The 23,757-nt window shown below is 43.5% G+C and overlaps 1 protein-coding gene across 2 annotated transcripts; it reads left to right on the plus strand.

Moving 5' to 3' along the window:
• The first annotated feature begins 44 nt into the window (after positions 1–44).
• On the plus strand, positions 45–23,268 carry NR1D2 (nuclear receptor subfamily 1 group D member 2). Of its 2 annotated transcripts, none has more exons than XM_052692234.1 (8): positions 45–176; positions 2,918–3,178; positions 5,004–5,092; positions 6,036–6,180; positions 7,779–8,395; positions 11,799–11,984; positions 15,828–16,038; positions 20,211–23,268. In XM_052692234.1, the coding sequence occupies exons 1-8, from the start codon at positions 161–163 to the stop codon at positions 20,405–20,407; spliced, it is 1,722 nt and encodes a 573-aa protein (XP_052548194.1). In that variant the 5' UTR covers positions 45–160; the 3' UTR covers positions 20,408–23,268. The 2 variants fall into 2 exon arrangements, with proteins under 2 accessions (XP_052548194.1, XP_052548193.1); XM_052692233.1 differs by lacking the exon at positions 45–176 and adding an exon at positions 986–1,175.
• The last annotated feature ends 489 nt before the right edge of the window (positions 23,269–23,757 follow it).

Consider the following 23,757-nt stretch of genomic DNA (forward strand, 5'->3'; position numbering starts at 1 on the left):
GAGGGCGCCGCGCGGGCACGGGCGGTCGCGGCTCTGACAGGCGCGGAGCCGCGAGCCGCAGCGCGCAGCGGGCGCCGGGAGCGCATGTAGCTCGGCGGAGGGCGGCGCGGAGCACGGCGGCGCGGCCGAGCGCGGCGCCGCGTTGCTGCGGAACGCCGCCATGGAAGTCAGCGCGGGTAAGCGGGGCGCCGCCGGGCCGGCGGGGGGCGCGGGGAGCGCGGCGGTCCCGGGCGCGGCCCCGACCCTGGCCCCGCGGGCGGGCGGGCGGCCGCGCGCCGCCTCACATGGCCCCGCCGGCCGGGCCATGTGCGCGCTGTGTTTACGTTCCGCGCGGCGTGCGCGCCCATTGGCCGTGCGAGGCGGTGACGCGCGCATTGCATAATAGCGGCGGGCGGCGGCGCGGGGCGGCGGGCGGCGCGGACACGTGAGGCGGGCGGGAGGGAGGGAGGCCGCTGTTTGGGTGACCTACATTCGGGGCGGCGGCGGGGCGCGGGGGGACACGTGGGGCTGCGGCGCCCCCGGCCCCGCCCCGACCCGGGGTGAGGACGAGAGAGGAGAGCGGAGCGACGGGGGGGCGCCGCACGCGCGCGGCCGTGTGCGCGGCGGGGCGGCCCGCGCGCCCCTCACGTGGCCCGGCCCGGTGCCGGCGCGCGGGGGAGGCGTTGCGTAACGGCCGCGCCGCGCGGGGCCGCCGTCCCGTGGCCGTGCCCGGCTCTAACGGGGCCGCGCGTGGCGGGGCGCGAGCCGGGCTGGGGCCGCGGATCCGCGTCCGGAGTGAAGCGCGGGCGCCGCGGGGCCGCCGCCGCTCGTGGCAGGCGTTGGAATTCCGTGCGCGCCCCGTAGCGCCACACTCGGGGTCCTGCCTGCCGCGTGTGGGATCCCGGCTGGGGCCTCTGCTCAGCGCCGGCACGGTGCGGCGGGACCCGCTTTGCCTTCAGGCCGAGCGCGCCCCGACGAGCCGTGGGTTAGCGGGTCCTCTCTTGGAGGCTGGCCGCGTGTGCGCCTGCGGGGGTGGCCGGCCCAGAGGCTGCGAGGTGCAGCTCCTGGAATAGCACGGATGTCGGGGTTCCAGCTGTCCTTGGAGGAAGTGGGAAACCCCGGTCGTGCAGTAGGGCTCCCTGGAGCACCTCCGGCTTCTGAAAAAGAGGAGATAAGGAGAAACCCCCCCGTCATCGGTGTGCTCCTTCTGTGCCCTCCTGTGACATCTCTCAGGGGAAGTGCGTCTCTTTCTGTGACCCAGGGTTTGGTGGCACTGGGCTCATTGCAGAGAGGCTTTGCTTCCTGCAGGAGATAAGGCTGGCGCCTGGGTCTGCCTGTCTGCCCCCTTGTGCCCCTGGCACCTCCTGCCCCTCGGCACCGTGAGCATGAGCCTGGCTGCCGGCTGCCCTGCTTGGGGTGCTTCCAGCACACCTGCCTGTGGATGGCTGCGGTGCTGAGGATTTTTAGGAACAGCAGGGAGGTGTCTGGTGGCTGTCTGGGTTGACCCCTGCTCACCAAGTGGCACATGGGGTGTGAGGCCTTTAGTAGGGAAAGTGAATGTTAGAGAGGGAGTGGGCTGGTAGCACTGGCGTTGGAATGCTAAGAGGGCTGTTGTAACACTTCATTGTTTTTATCAACTATAACTCAACATTTCTCGCTAAGAGCAGCAGCTCTTCCTGGGGTCCCAGGATTGTATGACAGTGCAGCAGCTTTGGGCTGTGAGGGGGGAGGCTGGTGGAAGGGGTGATGCACAGACCCCTGCACCACCTCTCTTGCTTGGTCAGGGGCTTCGCTGCCGCAGATGTCTCTTTCTTTCAAATAAAGTCAGTGCATGGCCATTGTTGCAGTCCTTCATTCTTCCTGGTGCGTGGCACTCCTTGCTCCAGTGCAAAGAGTTTTCTCTGCAGAGACACCTAGAGCAATGCTTATATGGAACCAAGGGGATAGAATCATGGAATTGTTTGAGTTGGAAGGGACCTTTAGAAGTCATCTACTCCAACTGCCTTGCAGTGTACTGGGATGTCTACAGCTAGATTGGTTGCTCAGAGCCTGGTCCAGCCTGACCTTGCTGGCTGTCATTTGTTTAAACAATCGCATGGCTTTTGCTGCTGAACTTCTGCGTGTGAAATATCAAATGCTTTTGTACTGACTTTTGAAATAGTGAGTCTTAGTGGCAAACTCAGGTGAAGTGAAAACAATTTATCTTATTAACAAGCAAGAAAAGGAGCAAAACTGCTTCCATGTCTGCCTGAGGACAAAAAGCTGTTTCATCCTCAAGTGTCAGTCTGCAAGCGTCTCTGTCCTCCAGTGCCCTCCACAGAGCAAGCAGCTGGAGTTTCTTTGCTGCTAGAGGTGCTGCAAGAGCTTGCAGTAGGACACATGACATTAAATAGGCTAACCAGGCTGCAGTGCTGTTTCTTTCCTTTGCCTGCTTTTTCCCTTCTGCATCGTGAGCACCTCCCAGCCCTTCCTTTCTGTGCCTCCGGCTTCCAGCCTGCGTGCTCTGCCCTATTTCTGTCCCTAACCTAGCCTGTTTGCTTTCTGATCCGCAGCTGTAAGATCGTGCCTTTTCCCCAGCCTCCACGTGCGCTCCAGACAAGGTCTGCTCATAGGGCACCCTGGGAACCCCCCTCCCTGGGCCTCGTGCCCTGTCCCCATTGCCTGTTCTGCCCGCACGCAGCTCGCTGCTCCGCCCGTCTCTTTATCTAATCTCAAACCGAGGGTGGCTGCTGCAGCAGGGAGGCGGATGGGTCAGATCTGGAGGTCAGTCGCTGCGCATGGATGGGGAGGAAGGAGCACGAGGGAGCTCTGGAAAGGAGTGCGTCCAGGAACACGTGACAGCTGGGTCTGGCGGTGCTGGGTCATGGCGTGGCTCACATGGCCGTGGTGCATGTCTGCTTGTTATGTCACTACATGCTGCCTTTTTTTCTTGCCTTAGGGGGTGTGATAGCTTACATCAGCTCTTCGAGCTCAGCATCTAGCCCAGCCTCATGTCACAGCGAGAGCTCAGACAGCGGTTTCCAGTCATCCTCTTCGCCTGTACCATCTTCTCCGAACAGCTCCTCCTCGGAAAGCAGCTGCAATGGTCGGAGCAGCGAGGGCTCTGATGGGGCACCAAAGAGTGACCGGCTAGAGGAGACTGTTAAACCGAGCCAGTCGGGTGTTGCTGGCTTGACAAAAGGCCATAACGGAGTCACAAGTATGTTTGGTGCCTGTTTGTGAAACTAGTGTTTTTCCCCCCGTTACATCCCTACCTAAACTGTGGAACTATACATTCTACGCATTACAAGCAGGTCCTCTCTGTGGCTTCCTCTGACAGCATGTAGCTAAGCATTGTCTATTTTATTTTTTTTTTAATTTTTGTATGTCATATGTATGGTATGGTTCTACCATACAAGTGCTAGTAGGTGAGAGGGTCTCCCTGCTGCTGGATCAAACAGCCCATAAATACAGTCCTGCTCTATTGCCAATTTTCGCTAATGAGAATTGATCTTAATAAAAATCAAACCCACACTTAAGAAGATGTGATGAAGTAATCTTGTGTAAAACATTACGGTCTTCTAAATAACGGAGTGATAGTAATGATTAGAGGCTGCCTGAAAGAGTATTTATGGAGCTGTCTTGTAAATCTGGCTTCCTTTTTAATTTGTTTTTATTTTTATACTCCCACCTTTGTCCACTAACTTTCCACCCCTTCTCCCCTCCCCCGCCTCAAAGAGATTTATTTCTTTGAGGAATAAAATGAATGAATTACCAATATTTGCTCATAAGCTTGAACTAAAGGGTTAGCCTTGCAAAATGTGTTTAGCAGTTTAGCTACCACTGTTTGCTTTATATTTTCTCTGTTGATCAGAGAAGACCACAACATGGAAATACATCTGATAGGTTTTGGAAGGACAGGACTCAGTATTTAATCGGTATTCCCACAGGCGCTCAGTTGGAGTTCAGACTGGACTTTTGAAAGCTGGATTTTTAACAGGCTGAGTTGTTTTATTGCTTTGAATTGATAGGAAACTGTAATTAGTATACAGTTCTACCTTAAAAATGTGTCAATTTTTTTTTTCCTTTCTTCTCAGTGTTACTACAATAAGTTCTTAGTTAGAACCTTTACTCGCTCTTAAGTGTACTAGCAACTAGGTTGTTGGTATCAGCAGAGTTCCTGAAGGTGCAGCCTGCTGTATTAGTTATATAAAATATGGAAAACCTGTGGTTTGGTTCTTTTTCAAGACCTTATGGGGAAAAAAAAAAAAAAAAATTCTCTTCACAAGTGAAACTCGAGTGTCAAAAAAATTTGCTTTTTTGATAGAACACAGTTCTGTTGGAGAAATTTCAACTGTGTCTGTTACTCAGCATTAAAGTAACTTTGTGGTTATTGAAGTCATTGGTGAAACTCCCATTTGCTTTGGTAAAGACAGTGTTTGGCCATTGCTGAGGATCTGCAAAAATTCTTTATTGATAAACTGAACTAAAATGAGGCAGAAACTTGGAAAGCCAACCCATAAATATATTTACAGAGCTATGAAGGTATTTTCAAATCAGAGTGTGTGAGAGAATATGTCTGCTCTCAGTTGAGGAAACTGCAGCCATTATATGTGCTTTCTTGTCCTGATGGAAAGACAAATTGAGCCAAAGCTTCGATGGCCTAGTTACCTAAATGGTCCTTTTAAAATGCTAAGTGTAAGCAGACTCTTTTTCTACAAATGAGTACAGTGCTACAGTGATTCAAAGTCCAGTGAATACATGCATTCTTCCTGTTCTGTTGAGTGCTTCATGGCTGTTTGCTTTTTTTCTTCCCCTGTTCCGGTGCACTGGTACCTTCTGAACTGTTCAAGGTTTTCATACTTTCTTGCTTTCTGTTGGTTGTGTTCTGTGTTTTTTTTTGTTTTGTTTTGTTTTTGTATCTTCAACTGACCTGGACACATCTTACTGTTAGTACAGGTTTTAAAAAGCTGGAACTGTGTTCCAGTTCCAAAGCAGTTGTCACTGACTTTCTGTATCCTCGAATTTTTCTGTTCTGATTCTAGAATTCAATGGAATGGTTCTTCTTTGCAAGGTCTGTGGAGATGTTGCTTCAGGATTTCATTATGGTGTTCATGCCTGTGAGGGCTGCAAGGTGAGGTATATTTTTCTCATCTTCCTGCAGGTACAATGCCCTCAAGGGAAAAGCAGTGATAGTGCTGAAAAACATAAATATTGCAATGCTTCTCTGTTAAATCTGAGAAGTTTCAGGCAGTGGATGTGTTGTAGGAAAGGGCGAGCCTCTCAGCAATTCACAGCATTTTCCAAGCTCTGCAGTACTTTGTGTTCTCACCATTTATTCAGTCTTGCCTGACCTGGAGTGTGTGGCAAAGAAGAACTGGAGATAGGTGGGAAGGACCGTGTCATACAAGACATGACCATTAACTGCATTAGGACATAGCGGGTATGTCAGCTGTAACCTGGGATGACACAGAACAAAACAGCTTTGGAAAGTCAGTTCTTTTACCATGGGAGTAAAAACCAAAATTGGGTGCTTGTATGCTCATGCATCAATAAAGGTGTATTTTCTGATACTCTAAAGCTGCAGATGTTGTGTTCCATGATGGACTTTATCAGTTTTGGGGTAGAAGCTGTAGAAGAACTGCCTTTGAAAGCTGTATGTTGCAGTAAGATAGTCCCCATAGTCTGGAAACAGAACTGAAATAAAAAAACAACTGATTTTTGGCTTTCATCTTTGTGTTTGATGTCATAGGAGTTTGAGGGCATATCTCATAAACTGGCAGTACAATGATGAAAGTAAAGTATTTAGCTTTTAGATGCTGACTATGCAGGGAGCAACTTAGCATCTCCTGGAGGTAAGTAAAGTAACTAGTTTACTTTACATGCAGATCACATACTGAAGGGAAGTAAGTCATTGGGAATAACAGAGTTCTTTTAAATTCACTTAGGGCTGCTGGCCTGAAGCAGCTGATGAGGTGAGGTGAAGTTCTCTGTGCTTACAGAGGGGTGTACCTTGGCAGGAGGATTTGACATACTCTGTAATAAGAAATTGTGATGGTTTTGTTGCTTGTTTACAGGGTTTTTTCAGAAGAAGCATTCAGCAAAACATCCAGTATAAGAAGTGCTTGAAGAATAACAACTGCTCTATAATGAGAATGAATAGAAACAGATGCCAGCAGTGTCGTTTCAAAAAGTGTCTGTCTGTTGGAATGTCAAGAGATGGTATGTTCCTGAACTGTGCATCAATCCTCTGCGAGTGAATATGCTGCCCACCACAAAACTCATTGCTAAGAGCCTTAATGACAAAAATGCAGCTGATCATACTATCAGGGACAGATTCCCTATCAAAGTGCTCTTAGATCAGCTTGCCACCTTGCCCTGTAAGTTTCCTGACCTGGTAATGTAATACCAGCCAAAGAACCATCCTCCCTTCCCTGGGGGTTGGCAGAGCAAGGTGTGCTGCAGTGGTCTGTTAGGGATGCAGATACAACAGGAGTCTTGATCTTGTTTTACTGAGGTAATATTTTACCCTGTGTCCTTCCTGAATCCTGGCAAGATTCTTTGCTGGCATTATTTTTTCAACAGGGAATTCTGCCTGGGCAGGATGTTTTTTTTAACTAAATGGGACGGCTTTTTAGTGTGAGTTGGATCAGACCCATTGGAGTTCAGGTAGGTGGGGTAGCCCTAGGGTAACCATTGTGGAGTTGAAGGAGTTAGTTTTGGGTGCATAGATCAAGCATATATCTGTGTTGTTCTTTTTATTTTTCTTGAGGGGGTGGGGAGGAAGGGATAACGCTGAGCTGTGTCTGGTCACCTTGCTGACTGTCTACTCCTCCTGACCTATTTTTTGGTAAGTGTAGTTTATCAGTCAGCTACAACTTACTGATATAAAACAGAAGTCTGCCTTCTGTGTCACTTTTTGGTTTAGTCTGGATTTTTATTTCACAAAAACTAGGAATCTCAGACTGTTAATAAGAGTGTTTAAAACTTATTTTAAATAATTGTTCTGAGTTCTTGTTGTGCATAGGAGTTACTTCATCCCCTAGGTGCCTGTTTGCACACAAGGTTGCTCCTGCTTTAATGAAAGGAGTTTAGTTACATTAACAATGGACTACTGCATTAATATAATTGTGTCAGTCAAAACTGGTTATAAGCCCTTGTAAGGCTGTGGTTGGATAGGATGGTAAAGGCAGTTGTAGCTTCCCCAGGACAGGGTCAAAGGTGCTGCAGCCACAGTGATGCCCATCCCCTTGCCAGCAGAGAATGTCCTTGTCAAGGCAAAGTTATCAGGAAAGTTTGCACAGGTAAGCTTAATTCAGCATTGATTCTTTTCACTGTTTTTGCAAGATGGATAACTAGACTATAAGGAGTTGTCTTGTAGAACCTATATTAAAATACTGTATGAACTGTGCTTTAATTGAGCTGATTGTCAGCACACAAAATTGTACTCATTTAATCGATCCAGTCCTAAAGCCTGCCATTTAATTAACTGACACAACTCTGTGTGTAGTCCTTAGGTTTGTAGCAAAGGGAGAAAAGGCTTGACAGATTGTGCTTCATAACTGCTTTCTTGTTGAATGTAAACAGCAGCATATAATTCATATCTCATGCATATGCTATGCCCCGGAGCTCTTTGACTTCAGTGGTAATACTCCTTTTGTAGTATTAGTGAGATCAGTAAAAGCCCTCAGAGCAAGGTTATTGGTTGGCATGTGTGTTTTGTGTATGTGCGTGCTTTATTTTCCATTTTGGTTTGATGACTGTGCCTGTTCTGACACTTTCAGGATTGACTTTAACTTCTTGTTTCTCCTCCTTGGTAGCTGTTCGATTTGGCCGCATTCCTAAACGTGAAAAGCAGAGAATGCTGATTGAAATGCAGAGTGCCATGAAAACCATGATGAACAGTCAGTTCAGCAGTCACTTACCCAATGAAGCGTTAGCTGAGCATCAAGATCAAGCGCCTCAAGAAGACCTTTCCTCTAAACCCAAACAAGAGCGGGAAACCCTCAAAAGCCCTTCTCCTCCTCCTGGCTCTGACATGGCTAAGGAAGAGGTGATTGGTATGGTCACTAGGGCCCACAAAGATACTTTCATGTACAACCAAGAACAGTCTCAAAACCCAGCAGAGATGATGCAGTCCCAGAGTGGGGAGAGGGTGTCAAAAAACACTGAACAATACATGTTGAGCGGTGAGCACTGTGTTAGTGGGCTCAGTGGCCCTCAGTACCCTGAAAGCGAGCAGCACCTGGCCGGACAGTACAAAGGGAGAAGCACAATGCATTATCCAAGTGGGCATGCTATATGTTTCACAAATGGCCACTGCATGAACTTCACCAATGGTTACGCTCAGCGACTGTGCGATAGAATCCCAGAAGATGTCTTTTCTCCAAACAGAAACACCACTTATTCTTGCGGCACTGGAGGAAGAATGCATCTGGTATATTGGCATCATATTTCATGTGGTGAAAGGCTTAGTGGTGTTTGTTTGTTTGCTTGTTTTTTCAAACCTCAAACTAATATTCAGAATAGATTGAGTCACTGACTTTTAGACTGTGGAGCTGCATGCAGTTAATTGGCATCACTGCTGGAACTTGACATAATAGTATAAGTTTAATAGCATGTGTGATGAAGGAGAGTAATGGCTCCAGTTGTGTGCAGGATTTGAAATCATACAAGTGATGGAGTTTCTTGGCTCACTTTCTAGCCAGCTGAAAGTAGGAGTGTATCAAAGGGTACTGGTTGAAGAAAATTTTTTTTCTCGCTGCCTTGATTTAAAAAATGAAAATGGTTGTTATGAGTTTGTAAGTTCCCTTCTGTGAAACCTTTTGAAGACTTCATTTTAAAATAATCTGCACAGTCAGATATGCTGTATTTTCTGTAAAGATATTGCAAACAAATTTCTGGAGTGAAACATTAGGGCTAGGATTTGAAGTTAGTTAAGCTGAACACCTTGCTGATGTGATCTAAAATCTCTTCTTGGATAGGCTGTTTGTTATTTATTCATTATAGGAATGGGCTTATTCTGTTACAGGCCATGTAACATAGGGGTTCAGTGGGCACCCACAGGCTAAGCATCCTTTAGAACATCTTCAAATCTGAACAGAGGCAGAAGGAAGATACACTGCTAAGCCACTTGAAAGTTCGGGATCTTCATAGTACTTGCACAAGTGAGGCTCTGAATATCTGGGTATCCTTCTGGGTAGCTAGGCAGCTTTGCTAGACCATTTTCTATCTCAGTTCTTAAGAAAAATCATTCCAATTTTCTTGCATTTTTTCCCATTTCCTTAGCAAAGGCCCCTCCTCTTTATCTTGCACATGCTGTTTCTCTGCCATTCAGGCAGCTGGTTCTTTAAGTCTTCAGGATAGATTGTCTTTGTCATTAGAACTGCCTGGGAAGAGGAAACATCCTTACGCTCATCCTGCATTGCTAGTGAGAAGTGCAAACCCCTAGCCTTTCTGAAGTGGTTGAACTCCCAGTTTTTTTCCTTCCTGGTTTGTAAAGATTGTTCACGGGTGCTTGCAGGTCTCTGGAAAAACCTCCATGTTATAAAGGTTGGTTGTTTTCAGGCAAGATTTTAGTGTTTCTTTGACTACATGCTTATATGGACCATGCCATCTCCATCAGGCTCTGACCTCTAATTGCAGACTCCAGGCACTGCAGCATGGCAAATAATAATAATTCCCAACCTTTCTTCCTTGCAGGGAAAGTATCTGGAGTCGTTGTGACAGCATTCTTGGCACTCCTGAGAAGCAGAGGTTAAACCTGTCAGCGTGGGCAGGCAGGGAGTGGCTGTGCCTGCATCGACTGAACCAGTCAGTTTGACCTGTGTATAGCAGCTGCAGGGAGGTTTTAGCATAGTCTGCAATGAGGAAACAAAACCAAGTCAAACAGAACTGCATGCTCCCACTGCTTCCCTGACATTAACGAGAGTTTTGTCAGAGAATTCAATGAGAGCAGGGATCTGACCAAAATGAGTAGCTGCAAGGGAATGTAATTAGACTCTGAAACAGTACAGAGACACGTTTAGGGGCATGGTGTTTGTTTTGGTTTCTTTGTTCGTTGACATTTCCAACGTGCACATATGTGTGCACACAAACAGAAAAGCTCTGATATAGTTGTTTTTGAAAAAGCTTCTTTCAGAAGAGCTAAATGACTGCACATAAGCAGCAAAACCTCTCTAAAGGAATGACACTCAGGTAGATTTTTCTCAAGAGAACTTGGATACAGTACATGGAAGGAAGAAGCATTAGCTTCCCTTCAGGACCATTTGCATGAAGGTTGAACAACTGTAGTGTGAGAAACAGAGGTGTTTTTTGTTTGTGACTCTCTGTAGTGTGCTGAACCAGAGATTCCTATCTTAGAGAGCACTACATTTGTAGCAATAACTGCATGAAGTTCAGCAGTGGTTAGTGTCACTTTGCTTCTGACTGTGTGCTTGGATCTTTTGTCAGAAGTATTTCCAGATGGAAAAACAGTTTATTTTGATTCAGAATGATTTTCAGTTTATGAAAAGTCCTCTTCCAGCCCAGAGGTAAAAGGTTTTGAGGGTTGTCCTCAGACATACAACATTCTGAATCACAAGTGAACCAAGAAATCTGCAGTTTGCTTGATTGCCCTTGGGGAGAGTGAAAGGTGGGAGCTTTCTGTATATTGAATGCCCAGTTAGTAACTGATACTTGGTAGGAGGAAGTACAGAAATGTTATCTTCATCTTGGTTATCCCTCTCTGATATCATATATACCCAGTGCACTGTTGGATATGTTCTTGTAATGGATCTTAGGATGTCAGAACCAAAGAATTGCTGGACGGATTCAAGATGCTTTGTAAGCAGTAGAACTCTGAGGAATTACTATTTCATTGTTTTATCTTTGCTTTGATGATATGATGTAGGGTTACATGTAGCACTTAGTATGCTTTTTGAAGAATACTTAAAGGAATTCTTGTCCTCAGTGACAGGTGAAGTAAGGATTAAAAGCTTTAAATGTTGCTGCAAGATGCAAGTTTTGTGGGGCAGAAATGAAAATCAGAGTATCTCTTCATAGGGAGAATTTTCTGGAGGTCAGCTTTGACAGATGCATTTATCTCATTAGATGGGTTCTGACTTTCCTACAAAAAGTTAATGCGTGTTTATTTAAAAGAGTACTTTGTCATCTTGTGATTGAGCAAAGCTGGAATACAAGTGCCTTGGTCTTTCTTCAGTGGTACAAGTAAAAGCAAACATGTAGGGTAGGAAGGTTGTTCTGGTAATGAAGGTGTAAGCCTGTGACTCAGAAAACCACAGCTCAGTTCCTTGCTCTGGTGTTGACATCTTGGTTACCTTGACTGAATCACTTGAAGTGCCTGCAAAACAAGACAGATCTATGAGAATGAACACAGTAGTGATTATGAGAGTACAGGTGATTTTTGAAATCATGATGAATTGCAAGATTATATTGATAATACAAGTAAGAGAAATCCAGATATCAGCTATGATTGAGATCAGGAAGAATAACACAACTTTGATTCTCTCAAGTCTTTCACTGTAAACTGTGTTTAGAAATGCTCTGCTAAGAACTTCCGAAGTTTGTGTCTTTAGGGAGGATTGGGAAGTTGTTTTTAATTGCTTTTTTTTTTTTTTTCTTTTAAAGGAGAGGGGAAAATGTTGCATAGGGATTTGACTAAAGAATGCTGTTGTGTGGTTTTGGTTTTTTTTGTTTTTTTTTTTTTTTTTTTTTTTTTTTTCATCTCTGTGAATCATTGAGAAGCTTTCTTGGAGAATAAATCTGCTTCTTTAAGCAGTTTTTCAATATTTGGAATGATATCTTTATGAGTCGATCTCTCTGTGTTTTGTAAACATTAGGTCTGCCCAATGAGTAAGACTCCCCATGTGGACCCAAACATGTCTGGCCACGAAGTCTGGGAAGAGTTTTCCCTGAGTTTTACTCCTGCAGTGAAAGAAGTGGTGGAGTTTGCCAAGCGCATCCCGGGGTTCCGAGATCTCTCACAACATGACCAGGTTAACCTTCTGAAGGCTGGGACCTTTGAGGTGAGACCACTGTGTATTGCAGACTTGACGGGCTGTCATTTTGACCTCCTTAAGAAAAAAATAAATAGAACTGTGTTGTACCAGGTAACACTTTTTTTTTTTTTTTTTTTTTTTTAAATGGATGCTTACTCTGAGTTTTCCTTAAGCTGATGGTGTCCGGTACTGTCCGGTCAGATAATGGTGAGCTGTCCTTGTTCCAGGTAGCTCAGAAGTGCTCAGTCCTTCTATCATTCCCACTTCCCTGGATGTTAAGTAGTTAATGAGGAGCTTCTTTGTTTTGTGTAGCAGCTGTTACTTTGATAGCTACCTTTGCTTACCCTGGAGAGAAGCAGACTGCATGTAGATAGTTTAGAAAGCCATCTATTGACCTAACAATTCTATAGAGGAATATCTTTATCAGTCTGCATGTCCTTCGTTCTTCCACTGTGTTCCATGCCAATGCCAGGGCATCCATCTTGGTCACAAGTCTTTGGCAAATGAGGATCACCGAAGTTTCCATCATTCTCCAAGGCACTGACAACTATCTGCAGCTGATAACTGCCACGGTTCTGTAGTTTGACTTACTGTAGGCCTCAATCCTATCAAGTCCTCATGTTTAATTTCACCCACTAGCAGTCATTATACACATGTGAATTAGTGGTGTTAAACAGGAAATGATGCCAGAGGTCTTGGTGCTGTTTTAAAATTAGTGACCTTCGTGAAGGGAACCGTTTCTCAGGGTTCTAGTTGCTGTTCTAGACTCTATTGTCTATGTGACAGAGTTCACATTTTGTAAGTATGTAAAAGTGAACTTTAGTCACAGGGGGTCAGAAAAGAGAAGTCTCAAGTATTTGATGTTACTTTTTTGAATGTGCTTTTTTAAATGAGACAGTTTGGTGATGCTTTTGCTCTCATTTACTTGATGTATTCTTTCAAAGAGGGATACTGGATTTTGAGTTTTACCTGAACCACAGACATTTTTCTCTTGATGGGTTGGGGCTCTTACATAGCCTAGTTCTAAAACTGATGATTGTTGGGTTGGAAGGTACAAGATATACTGGAAAATTCGGTGCTTGAAGTGTGTCGGTTTCTGTGTTTTTTCCATTTAGTTGTGATGGTTTTTTTGTTGTGGTTTTTTTTTTTTTTTTTTTTTTTTTGCTGTTGTGCTCATCATTAACTTTTTAATATTAATCTAAAACTCTTCTGTAGCTAGGAGCAGTATTTTTACTACTTCAGCCTCAGCTGTGCTGTTAATATAACACAAATGTTGGTTCCTTCCTCTGCCAAGTGGGATACTGTCCAGTGCCTTCAAAGGAGGGTGGAAAATCAGGCTTGAACTGTTCATATAACTTAAAGCCAGACTCTAATATTTTGCAAGTAAAATGTTTTGTCTTGGCACTTCTTCACCTCAGGCTCTTCTAAACCATTATTCATATGCCTTTTTGCCAGTTTTAAGAACTGCTCATCAAAAGGTTTTTATATCCAGGGGAATTAATTCAGTCATTTATAAGAAACATTAATAATTATTTCTGTTAGCGAACTGGTACCTGGAGCTAAAAGCCTATGTGGTACTTTAGCGAGAGAGAAAAATCAAAAACATTGCAGAGCAATGAAAAAAAAAAAACAGGATTAATGAGGCCATTTCAGTAGAGGCAAAAGCATCTTCAAAGCGTGGTGTCTCCGAGGTCATTTCTGTCTTCTAGGTAACTAACTAGGATACCCTTGTATCTGCATGTTAATAGAAAAGCCTGAGTAAAACGACTGCCACCAAGCCTATTTTGGCTTCCCCGGGCACTGGTGTGTGGCTGTCTTGGCACTGTGCTTAACAGCAGCTCATACTCGAGGAATGCTTCATCATTTGAAGATGAGAAGGTGCATGGAAACAATGTGGGTGCAGAAGCAACATAGCTATATATATATATATATATATATATATTTTTTTTTTTTTTTTTTCCACACACATGTAACTAAAATTCTGTCTTAGAACTGGGAGTAGTGTGGAGCTTAGTGAATCGTAGTGGCATTTGCCTTGCTTTGTGTGGGAGTTCAGTGAGCCTAAAATGAGGACCTCAGCTGAGCTTGAACTGGTGCTTCCCGGCTCCAATTGTAATTAATGCTAGAGGTAATGAGCCCCCTGGCTCCATTGGGCTAGTAGCTCAGTTGATCTACAGACTCGCTAACGTGGCAGTTTGGCTGCAGGTGGTAGGGAAGTGAGCAAGCGCTTGATTGTGTGGAGTTTTTGTGTGCTTATATTGCTATGATTAGGTGATAGGATTGATCAGGCATGTACTCAGTATGTACGAATTGGAGCCTGGCTTGAGATGGAACAGGAAGAATTAATCATGTGCTATACTGTAGTCTAAACTGTTCCTCCTCGAGTTAAAATTGCATCATTGAAATTTCTTTGTGAGGGTTTTGCCTTATAATAAATCTACACAGCTTCATGGGCTTCAGTTTTGAAGACTAGTGTTAGTACCAGTTGCTCATTATTTGAAGTTGGTGATTCATGTTTCTAAAGCCCTGTTCTTCAAGAGCAATAGCATTTTGAACTGGAAAGCTGAATATACATGGGTTTCTGCTAATCCATGAGGTTCAGCTTTGTCTGTCTCCTTTTCTGGTATTTTGAGGACTTCTGTAGAGCCTAGGTTTCTGCTCCCTGTAGTAAATGTCATAAAAGACATACAGCTTAGCTGACTAAGGTGAATAATATATGGTGCTTACATGTCCATCAAGATTGCTGCATGTCATTTGGCTGTTTAAATTAAGCAGCAGGTCATGTAATGTGCATGAATGATGTGTGAATTCTCAAATTTCTTCTTTTTTTCTGAACCTTCCTGTTTTTTAAGCTTGTCAGAGGCACTTGTGTTTGCTGAAAACCCAGTTCTCATTTGTAGTAAACGTCATTTAAATTAATGCAGTTATATAGTGTGAGAAAAGATGGCATGCCGAAAGGGTACAGCAAATATGAAGTTTCAACCAGTATGAGTTGGTTCGGTTTCTTTAAATAAAAAGGCTGTTGTGCACAACTTAAACCTTGAAAATGTAAATGAGGTTGTCGAACATGTGCAAATGAAACTTTGCAAGCCATTCCACAGGGAAACATTTCACAATACGGCTGAGAAAACCACAAGAGAAATTTCAGCCCAGAGGGGTAAGTTCAGCATATGTCAACTGCTCCAGCCCAGGTGCTTTTACCAAGGAGTATTTTGAGCTGCAGCTACAGACCAGGTGCTGTTTCAAGCCCTGCTTTCTTAGCCTTTGAAGGCTGTACGTGCGGCTCCTTTCTACCAGAGCTCATTAACATTCCTGTGGAAACAGTGATGCAGCATGGTACTTTCCTAAAGAATGCTTAGTGGGCCAGATCACCAGGTGGTGTAAATCGGCATTGTTCAATGGAGCTGCTTCAGTTTACACCAAGCAAGAATCTGGTTCAATACCTTTACTTTGCTCATTAAGTGTGGCCAAGAAAACAGTTCTAATGCTCTGTATGCCTTTCGCTGTTTAGTTGCTTAAGCAAATTGTCCTAGTGGCATATTTATGAATGGCATTGTCTTCGTGGCTGAAGCTGTCTAATGCTTAAACTTTGATTTCCCTCCCTTTCATGTTCTGTTCCCCTTTCCCAAAGACAGCCCCTTCCCTGTCTTTGCTCTCTAAATTTTTTTTTTTGCTTGTTTCTATAATACAACTGGAGCAGAGCTTGCACTGTTTTCTGCAGCTTGATGGCTTGCTGAGAGTTTCTCTACAGAATGCTTGTACAGAGATCAATAAGAATGAGAGTTAGAATTATGTTAAATTGCTTAATTTTTTCTTCTTTCTCTAGAGATCCACTTATATTTCTCTGCTTTTTATTTTTTCTTCCACCAGGTTTTAATGGTACGGTTTGCATCTTTGTTTGATGCAAGGGAACGTACTGTCACCTTCCTTAGTGGAAAAAAATACAGTGTGGATGACTTGCATTCAATGGGAGCCGGTGATCTGCTCAATTCCATGTTTGAATTTAGTGAGAAACTAAATGCCCTGCAACTTAGTGATGAGGAGATGAGTTTATTTACAGCGGTTGTCCTGGTTTCTGCTGGTAAGAAGAGAAAATTAATTTACATCTTTGCTAAATTTTGAATATGATTCTCTGCTAAAAGATTTTGCAAATGGTATATCTGTAAATGGCATATCTTATTTCGAGTATAAGTCCAACTTAGGTTTCACACTACTAGACTAGCAGCCAATAACTTTTCTACACACGTTACGTCTAATACTGTCTTCTGGAAAAATGTGGCAAAAGGCTTATGCTTTCCTGCTTCTTTCTGTAGAACTCAAAAATACATTTCATAGCTGCCCAGTGACTATTTAGAAGCTATTTGTCTGACTCATCTAAGTTTCACGGGACACCATCAATGAAATTAGTCCTGACTTGGACAGTGTAAGTCTTGGGATAAAGCGGTATTTTTACTTCCAAGTATGGTTATTGAAGTCTACTGCATATCTTACTTAAGTCTAAATCCAACAGTTTGATCTCTGCCTATGTCAGCATAAAGCCCTATTAATGTGCATCGTGACTTCTTAGAGCTAAAGGTCTGCCAATCCACTAACGTCTCCACCAGCCTCATGTCATCTCTCCGTCCCTGGATAGATGGAACACCTTGGTCCAGATTCAAAGGATTAAGCACCTACTTCTGCGCTATTATCTAAAGCCTCACATTAGACACATTAGCTCTGCATATGATGCCTGGAGTACAAGACACAGAATCCGTGCTTGCTGGATAAGGAGCTCTCTAGGGGTAGCTGGCAGGAATGCTGGCAGTGCCTATTTCTTACACAAAAAGCCAATGCCTGGGACCTGTTCACCTCCTGAGCAAGCGGTCTTCAACATGAGTGCTTTCGACCTGCCTCTCTGTTGTCAGGGAGGGACACTGGAGGCTCAAGCATGGAGCGTAGGCACACGAGATCTGTGTATACTGACATTTGATAGCAAAGGATGGAATGCAGCCGTGGTCTATTCAGTTTGTATGCAGTGGTGGTGAGCAGTAGGTGATAGGGAATCTGTAAGCTTTAAAGCCAGAAGGAAGGGCAGTGTGAAGGAAGTGTGGCACTGTAGTCTGTTAGTAAAAATGTTCAGGTAGCAGAGAGAAACTGGGATTTCAGTTGCTTTTCCAGACTCTGCTTTACTTTTTTTCAATTTTTCCAAAAATAAATTGACAGGAACTGAAGACGGGCTTCAAAACAAGGAGAACTAGGCCTCCTCCCTCCTTGTGCAATGTCATAACTAGGCCACAGCTGTTCTTCCTGTTGTTCAGCTGCAGGGCTCTAGAATATCATAAACTCTGGACTGTCTGTTTTGAATATGATTGGGTCTGTTTGCTCTGTTAGACTGTACTAAAAAGCACACTTCTCTGCCTTTCTCTGGCCTTTTAAACCCTGCTTCATGTTCTTGCTGACTCCCAGTAGAGCTTAGCTTAGAGACAGCTGGAACAGTTCTAGGCAGGTTCCAGCACAGTGATAAAGCTGTGGAACAAAACATAAAGATGAGGTGTTTCAGCTCCTCATAGCTGCTGACTCTTTGGATATTTATGCTATCTTAGCTTCTTCTGGACCTGATCTGGAGTCTGATCAGCACCTCTGGACTTCTTCACAGTATTTATGGAGTTTTTATAAAGTACAACTTTAATGATCTTTAATATTTGGACCCAAACCTGGCATGTTTCAAGCTTAATGGTAACCTTGACTGTCACTGTCAGTTCATAAAATGCAAGGAATGCAATGCTTTTCTGACATGATAATGTAGCTTGCAATAAAACAAAAATAGTTGTAGTCATGACTTGGAAAAATAAGTGAGCGGGCTTCGTAGTTGAGCAGATACCTGAAAAATGCCTCCTGACAGAGCGCGTAGAAAAGGAAGGACCTTGTGGCATTCCTGGGGAAGATATCTGCCAGCATTAAAAAGTATATGGTATATCAGCAGAAGGGGCTGAAAGACTGGGCACCTTCTGATTAAAAGAGAACATGTGAAAACAGATCCTCTGCACCCTATCCCTTAAGCAGAAGCATGGAGTCATTTGACACAATGTGGAGGAGGAGCTCAATTACAGAAAGAAAGACAGATGAAGAACAATATTAGAGAGATTATGGAGATGCAATCAAACGTGAAAAGAGCTGTAGCTGGAAGAAGAACAGAAAGTAGAAGAGTAAAGCTATTGAGGTTTCTTCATCTAAGAATGAAAGAAGATGAGAAGGAGGATAGTAGTCAAGATGCACATCATTTCCAGAAGCAGACAGGAGGGCTATTGTTGAATGTTGTTTAAGAGATTCCATCTAAAATATTGTACTGCACGACTTAAAGTATCTTTGAAAAAGACTTTTGCTTATAAAAATATCAGTGGGGGGGGGGGAAAGAAATACTCATAAGCCTATAAACAATGCTAGCAGGGAGAACGCTTGTCCAGAAGTATCTCTACATGGCACTGGATGAACGAATACTTTGCCTCTGGCTTCAGTTAGCTTGAATTGTTGAAGATGGAGGGAAAATAGCATGATGGATCACTGGCACTGAAGAAAGAGGAAGCAAAGCTGAAAGAATGTGGTTTGTGTGGCTCTAGTGACCAGATAATCTCTCAACTGACGGTGATGAAAAGGAAATACACACCCTCTATTATTCTTTTATTTGGATAGTACTGAGGAAGAACTTCAGCTGACCACAGCCAAAGTAGACTGAAGAGGGGGAAGAAAGACTTGAGTTAATTGAGCAGAGGGGACTACAGCCAGTGACCTAAGGCAGCTGGGAGAGGCCGGAGTGCCTTTTTCTCCCTGCTGAGATGAGGAAGCAGTCGTTGCACAGAATTATTGAGAAAAGTCGCCTGGTGATCTTTGTTCAGATGTTGTCATCCCTGCTCAGCATAGAGCAAAGCCTGAGGTATTGCAGAGGTGGTCAAGTGGAGTAGTTTGCTTAACAAAGGCAGAGAGGCTTCTTTTGGCTGGGTATTCTCATGCATCCTCTCTTGAAGAGCAGCCATCAAACCTAATGGACAGTTCTTAGGTAAGAATAGAATGGTTGTTTATAATCATGTTTTGATATTAATTGGGGTTCATAATTCTTTGAACAAAAGATTCTGAAACCATCTTTCTGTAAGGGGGGGGGGGGAAAAAAAAAGACAAGTTAACTGCTTTAAGATGGATCCTTATGTGGGTTGTATAGCACTTCTTCCCATAAGGTTAGGGAACAGCACTGAATAGTCAAGGAGAACTTTTGTAGACTCTTCACCTGAGAAGTCCAGTCAGATCGACACTGACATTATAAGGATGGCATTCCCACTCTGACTGTGTGATCTGACTCGGTGGTACTGTTCCAGAAAGCTGTTGTAATACTGCATCCCAGTTCTGTGTCCCAGTGTTTAACTATGTGTATGCATCAAAGCACATTTCTGGTTATGTCTGTCACTTGTGTATGTATGTGCCCTGCTAAATTTACATGGAGTTTAAGAACAGCTAGCTGTAGCTTAGGAAAAAAACAGCTACTGTGCATGACTAGTAGGTGAGGTATTTAGCTTAACATGTGTCATTTTAAGCTACTACTTAGACTCCACCTAAGGAAAAGTAGCATATACTAAAATATTGCTTTCTTGAAAGAGATGCTTTAGGTGTAAGGTGAGTGCAGTATGTTAAAAACACAATATTTTTTCCTGATATTGAAATTCCTCCTCTTTTAATTAGGATTTTTGGGTGCGTTATGTTTCACTGTAATTGCTTGTGGAACGCTGTCAGAGATGGTGCTCGGTCACATCAAGGCGTATACCTTCATCGCCCCTTGGAGTCCCATTGTGCAAAAAACAAGTGTGACTTGTCCTGAGTGGGATTTCCATATCCAAACAGGAATCTCAAGTTTAGAGTTCTGTGTCCAGCCTTGAGAAGCACTTGAAATGCCTACTTCCAAGTGCCTCATGTCCCTTCTTTGTGCTGAAGGTTGTGATTCAGCAAAACATTTAAGTATGTGCTTCAGTTTGTCCTTTTCTGGAAACATGGGTAAGTGAACAGAAAAGGTGACTGAATATGCCAGTTCAGCATGAGCTTAATACTTTGTTAAGCTGATACTAAATGTTTAAAAAGACTGCTGGTATTTGAGTTTGAAACTTCTGGCATAAATAATTTTTCTGTTCCTAATGGATTAATTCTTAAAATGGCTTTATATTGCAAAGTACAACTGTTCAGTTTTATTGTCTCCTTTCTTCTTCTTTCTTTTGTCCACCCTCTCTTCTTTAGATCGCTCTGGAATAGAAAATGTCAATTCTGTGGAGGCCCTTCAGGAGACGCTAATCCGTGCATTAAGGACCTTAATCATGAAAAATCACCCAAACGAAGCCTCTATTTTCACAAAACTTCTTTTGAAGTTACCTGACTTGCGTTCCTTAAACAACATGCACTCTGAAGAACTCTTGGCCTTCAAAGTTCACCCATAGGCCTTTAGGTTTCATTTGTACTTGGACTTGCCTCGTGTTAAACTGTTTCGTGCTAAAATATGTATTTATACAGTTGTACCACTTGCTGGAGAGAGAGTTCACAGACTGTGAGCAATTGATAGCTGTTCCATAACCATGCAATAATGCTTCAGCAGGTGCTTTCAGCTAACATTGGTGCAGCATTCAGAGTCCTCCAAAACATCCAGCCCCAGCTGTGCTGCACTTTTGTAGAAGAGGTTGCAATGAGCCTGAGTAAATATGGACTGTTCTTTCACTTAGAAAAAGAACCACCACTGCCCTCTCATGTAAACTGAATGCAGAATAGCTACGTGTACATATGGAATGTGGAATGGGAGGAACAATCCTGTGTTAATAGGAAAATCAAAGAGCTGATTTAATTGGTTTTGCCCTTATCTAATATATGTACGTCTGTGTCTCTTGATAATTCACTCATGGTTTCACTGTTGTTATTCCATTAAACCTGATGGAATGATTTCAGCCCGCACCAACTCTTCACTGAGCGTGTTCATGCCATGTGTATATAATATAAATAGCTAAGTAATGGGTGTTTATGGCTATAAAGTACAGAGTTGTGTGTATATATGTGTATGTATATAAATAGTTCTATACATAAAGTATACATATAATTTCTTCACAATATTTTAAACTGTGAAGGAATTTAAACTTACAAAAGAAGGTGATCTATGGAAAGAACCAAATAGATGCACTTTGCATTTTGCTGAACTAATAATCTGAACATTTCTACTTTTTAGAAAACATCAAATTTGCATTAATAAGCTGTGTTTGTTAATTTGAAAAAATACATACATAGAGTGGCACCAAAGGGGCAGAGTCAGATTCAATTTCTGGAATGGCTTCTAGAGAACCTTCAGTGGAGATGGCATTCATGGCATTACTGAGGTTGGTTGTCCATGGCCACTGAGGTTTGAACACTGTTAATGTTTAAAGAAGCACCAGGTGCTCTTCAAAACACTTCAGCACAGCCAGCAAGAAACTATCAGATGAATAATAGCATTTGAGGAGAAAAAAAAAAAAAAAGTTCTAAAGCTTATCCATAATTGCATTTGGGGTGTGTGTGTGTTCTGTGACCATTTATTTCTTACCATGTTTCATTTTGCTGCTTCATCCCTAAATAAGAATTGAATATAGGAATGGGAGATTCCCTGTGTCTCTTCACAGTCCAGGCTTTGTTGTTCCCATGCCTGTGCTTCTGGAGCTCTCCACTCCTGTGTGTACGTATGTGTGTATGTGCAAGGAAGGTGCACTGGATGGTCTGGATATTTTTCTTTAAAACAACAACAACAAAAACCACACAAAAACAAAACAAAACAAAAAACCACAAACCCACAAACAGGACTTTTTGTTCATGCCAGTAGCAAATTGCAGAGCAGATCCTTGACATTCTGCTGGGTTTTTTTTCCATCGAGGAAAGCAGTTGTCCATGAGTTTTTGCCATTTGTAGCAGGACTTGATGCCAGAAAAGAGATTAAAAAAATCCAAGCACTTGTGTTAAGTAGTTGTTTGTTTTGTTAACATGGGAAGAAGATGCTCTGTTACGCTAGTGTTTAATTAGCTTACTTGAGAGATAAACCCTCTTGGGGCTAAACTAAACCATACTAAATGTCTGGTGATGTTTAGATGTGTGCAGTAGCTCAGGCCATAAGCCAGGAAGCCCCCTGACTGCAGGAGTCCTGCTGGCCATGCAGGAGCAGCTCTCGAGCATCAGTGAGCGACTGGAACCCTTGATCCTGCAGCAGGGCTGGAGGAGCTGCAGACCTCCTCCATCGCCCCGGAAGCATCAGGAGCAGCTCAGCCCTCCACTCTGTTGGTCGTCCGTGGGATTTTCGCTTGAAGTCGGTAAGCTTTCTTCCCAGAGGGTGGGAAGCAGATGGGGACATGTGCTGAGTGGGAAGGACTGAGGGCAGCCAGCTTCAGCCTTGGCTAAATCAGAGGAGCACGCCCTCTCCTCTCCTCAGCTGCTGCAGGGAGTGTTGCCCTGCTTCATGCTGCCCGAACCACTGGATAACAGCATCCTAATACCTGTAGATTGCTATCCAAATACACTATCGGGGCATATTGTCCTGATTTCTGTTAACGGTCTGCACCCTACCAGTATTACTTGTATGAGAGCTTCACTGAGTTACACACTGAAACATTCAGACTTTAGAAAGGACACAGTCACGTCTTGTATCATCTAGGAGCTGAAATGACTTTGTAGGCCCATGTGAAATGCAGAAAGTAAAGCTAACCCTTGGTTGTTTGGGGATGGAAGGAGGATTCTCACAGAGGTTGCCACCCTACAACTGTGTTCTGTTTAGTTTTGTTTTCTTTTCTTAAAACTGTATTATTAAGCCTTTAGGAATGTATAACCAGGACTGAGTAATTACTGCTTATTAAATTTTTAGTTAGAATGGCCACGTATGCCTATAGGTAGATAATTGAACTTGTACAACTTCATTTGAAATAAATCTTCCTGTACATAATGGAAAAACTCATAACAGAGAGAAGCCCCAAAGAGATTGACTGAATGCAAAAGCTCATTGAAGTACTGTCCAAAAGTGACCTGCGTACTGCAAACCCTAGCTGGACTCTTAGAAGCAAATCGGCACTCCTTGTATTAGCCGTGTATCGTGAGCTCTTCTTTTCCTGTGTCACTGGTTATACACTTGTTAAACGCTGAGATAATAGACTTCATGGCAGGCATTTGAGTACTGTAGATTGGGTCATTGCTGAAAGATTAATGTACTGTATGACTTAAATGAAATTTTTATTCTTGATTTTATTCTTGATTTTGTTCTCGTTTTAAAAGATTAAATATGGGCATTATGTCAGCAAGCTAAGCTGTGTTTGTGTTCTTTGTATGGAGTCAAGAGGGAGGGCTAACACGTGGGGATGAGCAAAGCAGTGATGGCCGTCAGCTGCTGCAGGGCACAGAGGCTGGGCATTTGTCCTGTGGTGCAGCCTCTCTGTACCCTGTCAGTGCAGCTGGGTGCTGGATGGGGTTTGCTGCCTTTACTAATGGCCTTGTCTGAGCGACTTCATTGAAATAGGCAGCAAAGTAAGCACCCTCGCTGCATTTCAAGAATATGGCTTTGTAACTCCAAAAGAGGCATGGCTTAGTTTTTGGGAAAGAGGATTTCTAAGCAAGAGTGTAAGAGCTGGGTAGAAAACGACATATGAAGGCAAAAGTCTGTTTTTTTTTTTTTTCCCAACTTAGTTTTCTTGTTGGAAGTGTTTGCTGTGTTAGGATGTAAGAAGCTTTTCTAGGAAATATATTTATCAGTATTTTAAAGAAAACAACATCCCAAAACCAAGACTTCTAACTAATA

Source organism: Tympanuchus pallidicinctus, unplaced genomic scaffold (genome assembly GCF_026119805.1).
Source record: "Tympanuchus pallidicinctus isolate F22 unplaced genomic scaffold, pur_lepc_1.0 scaffold3, whole genome shotgun sequence".
Lineage (NCBI taxonomy): Eukaryota > Metazoa > Chordata > Aves > Galliformes > Phasianidae > Tympanuchus > Tympanuchus pallidicinctus.

Bases quoted from the DNA above. Each gene is read 5' to 3' on its own strand.
- NR1D2 (XM_052692233.1), top strand. From the start codon at position 1,058: ATGTCGGGGTTCCAGCTGTCCTTGGAGGAAGTGGGAAACCCCGGTCGT. The intron at 3,179-5,003 runs GTATGTTTGGTG...TTCTGATTCTAG, and splicing joins AGGCCATAACGGAGTCACAA to AATTCAATGGAATGGTTCTT. The intron at 6,181-7,778 runs GTATGTTCCTGA...CCTCCTTGGTAG, and splicing joins TGTTGGAATGTCAAGAGATG to CTGTTCGATTTGGCCGCATT.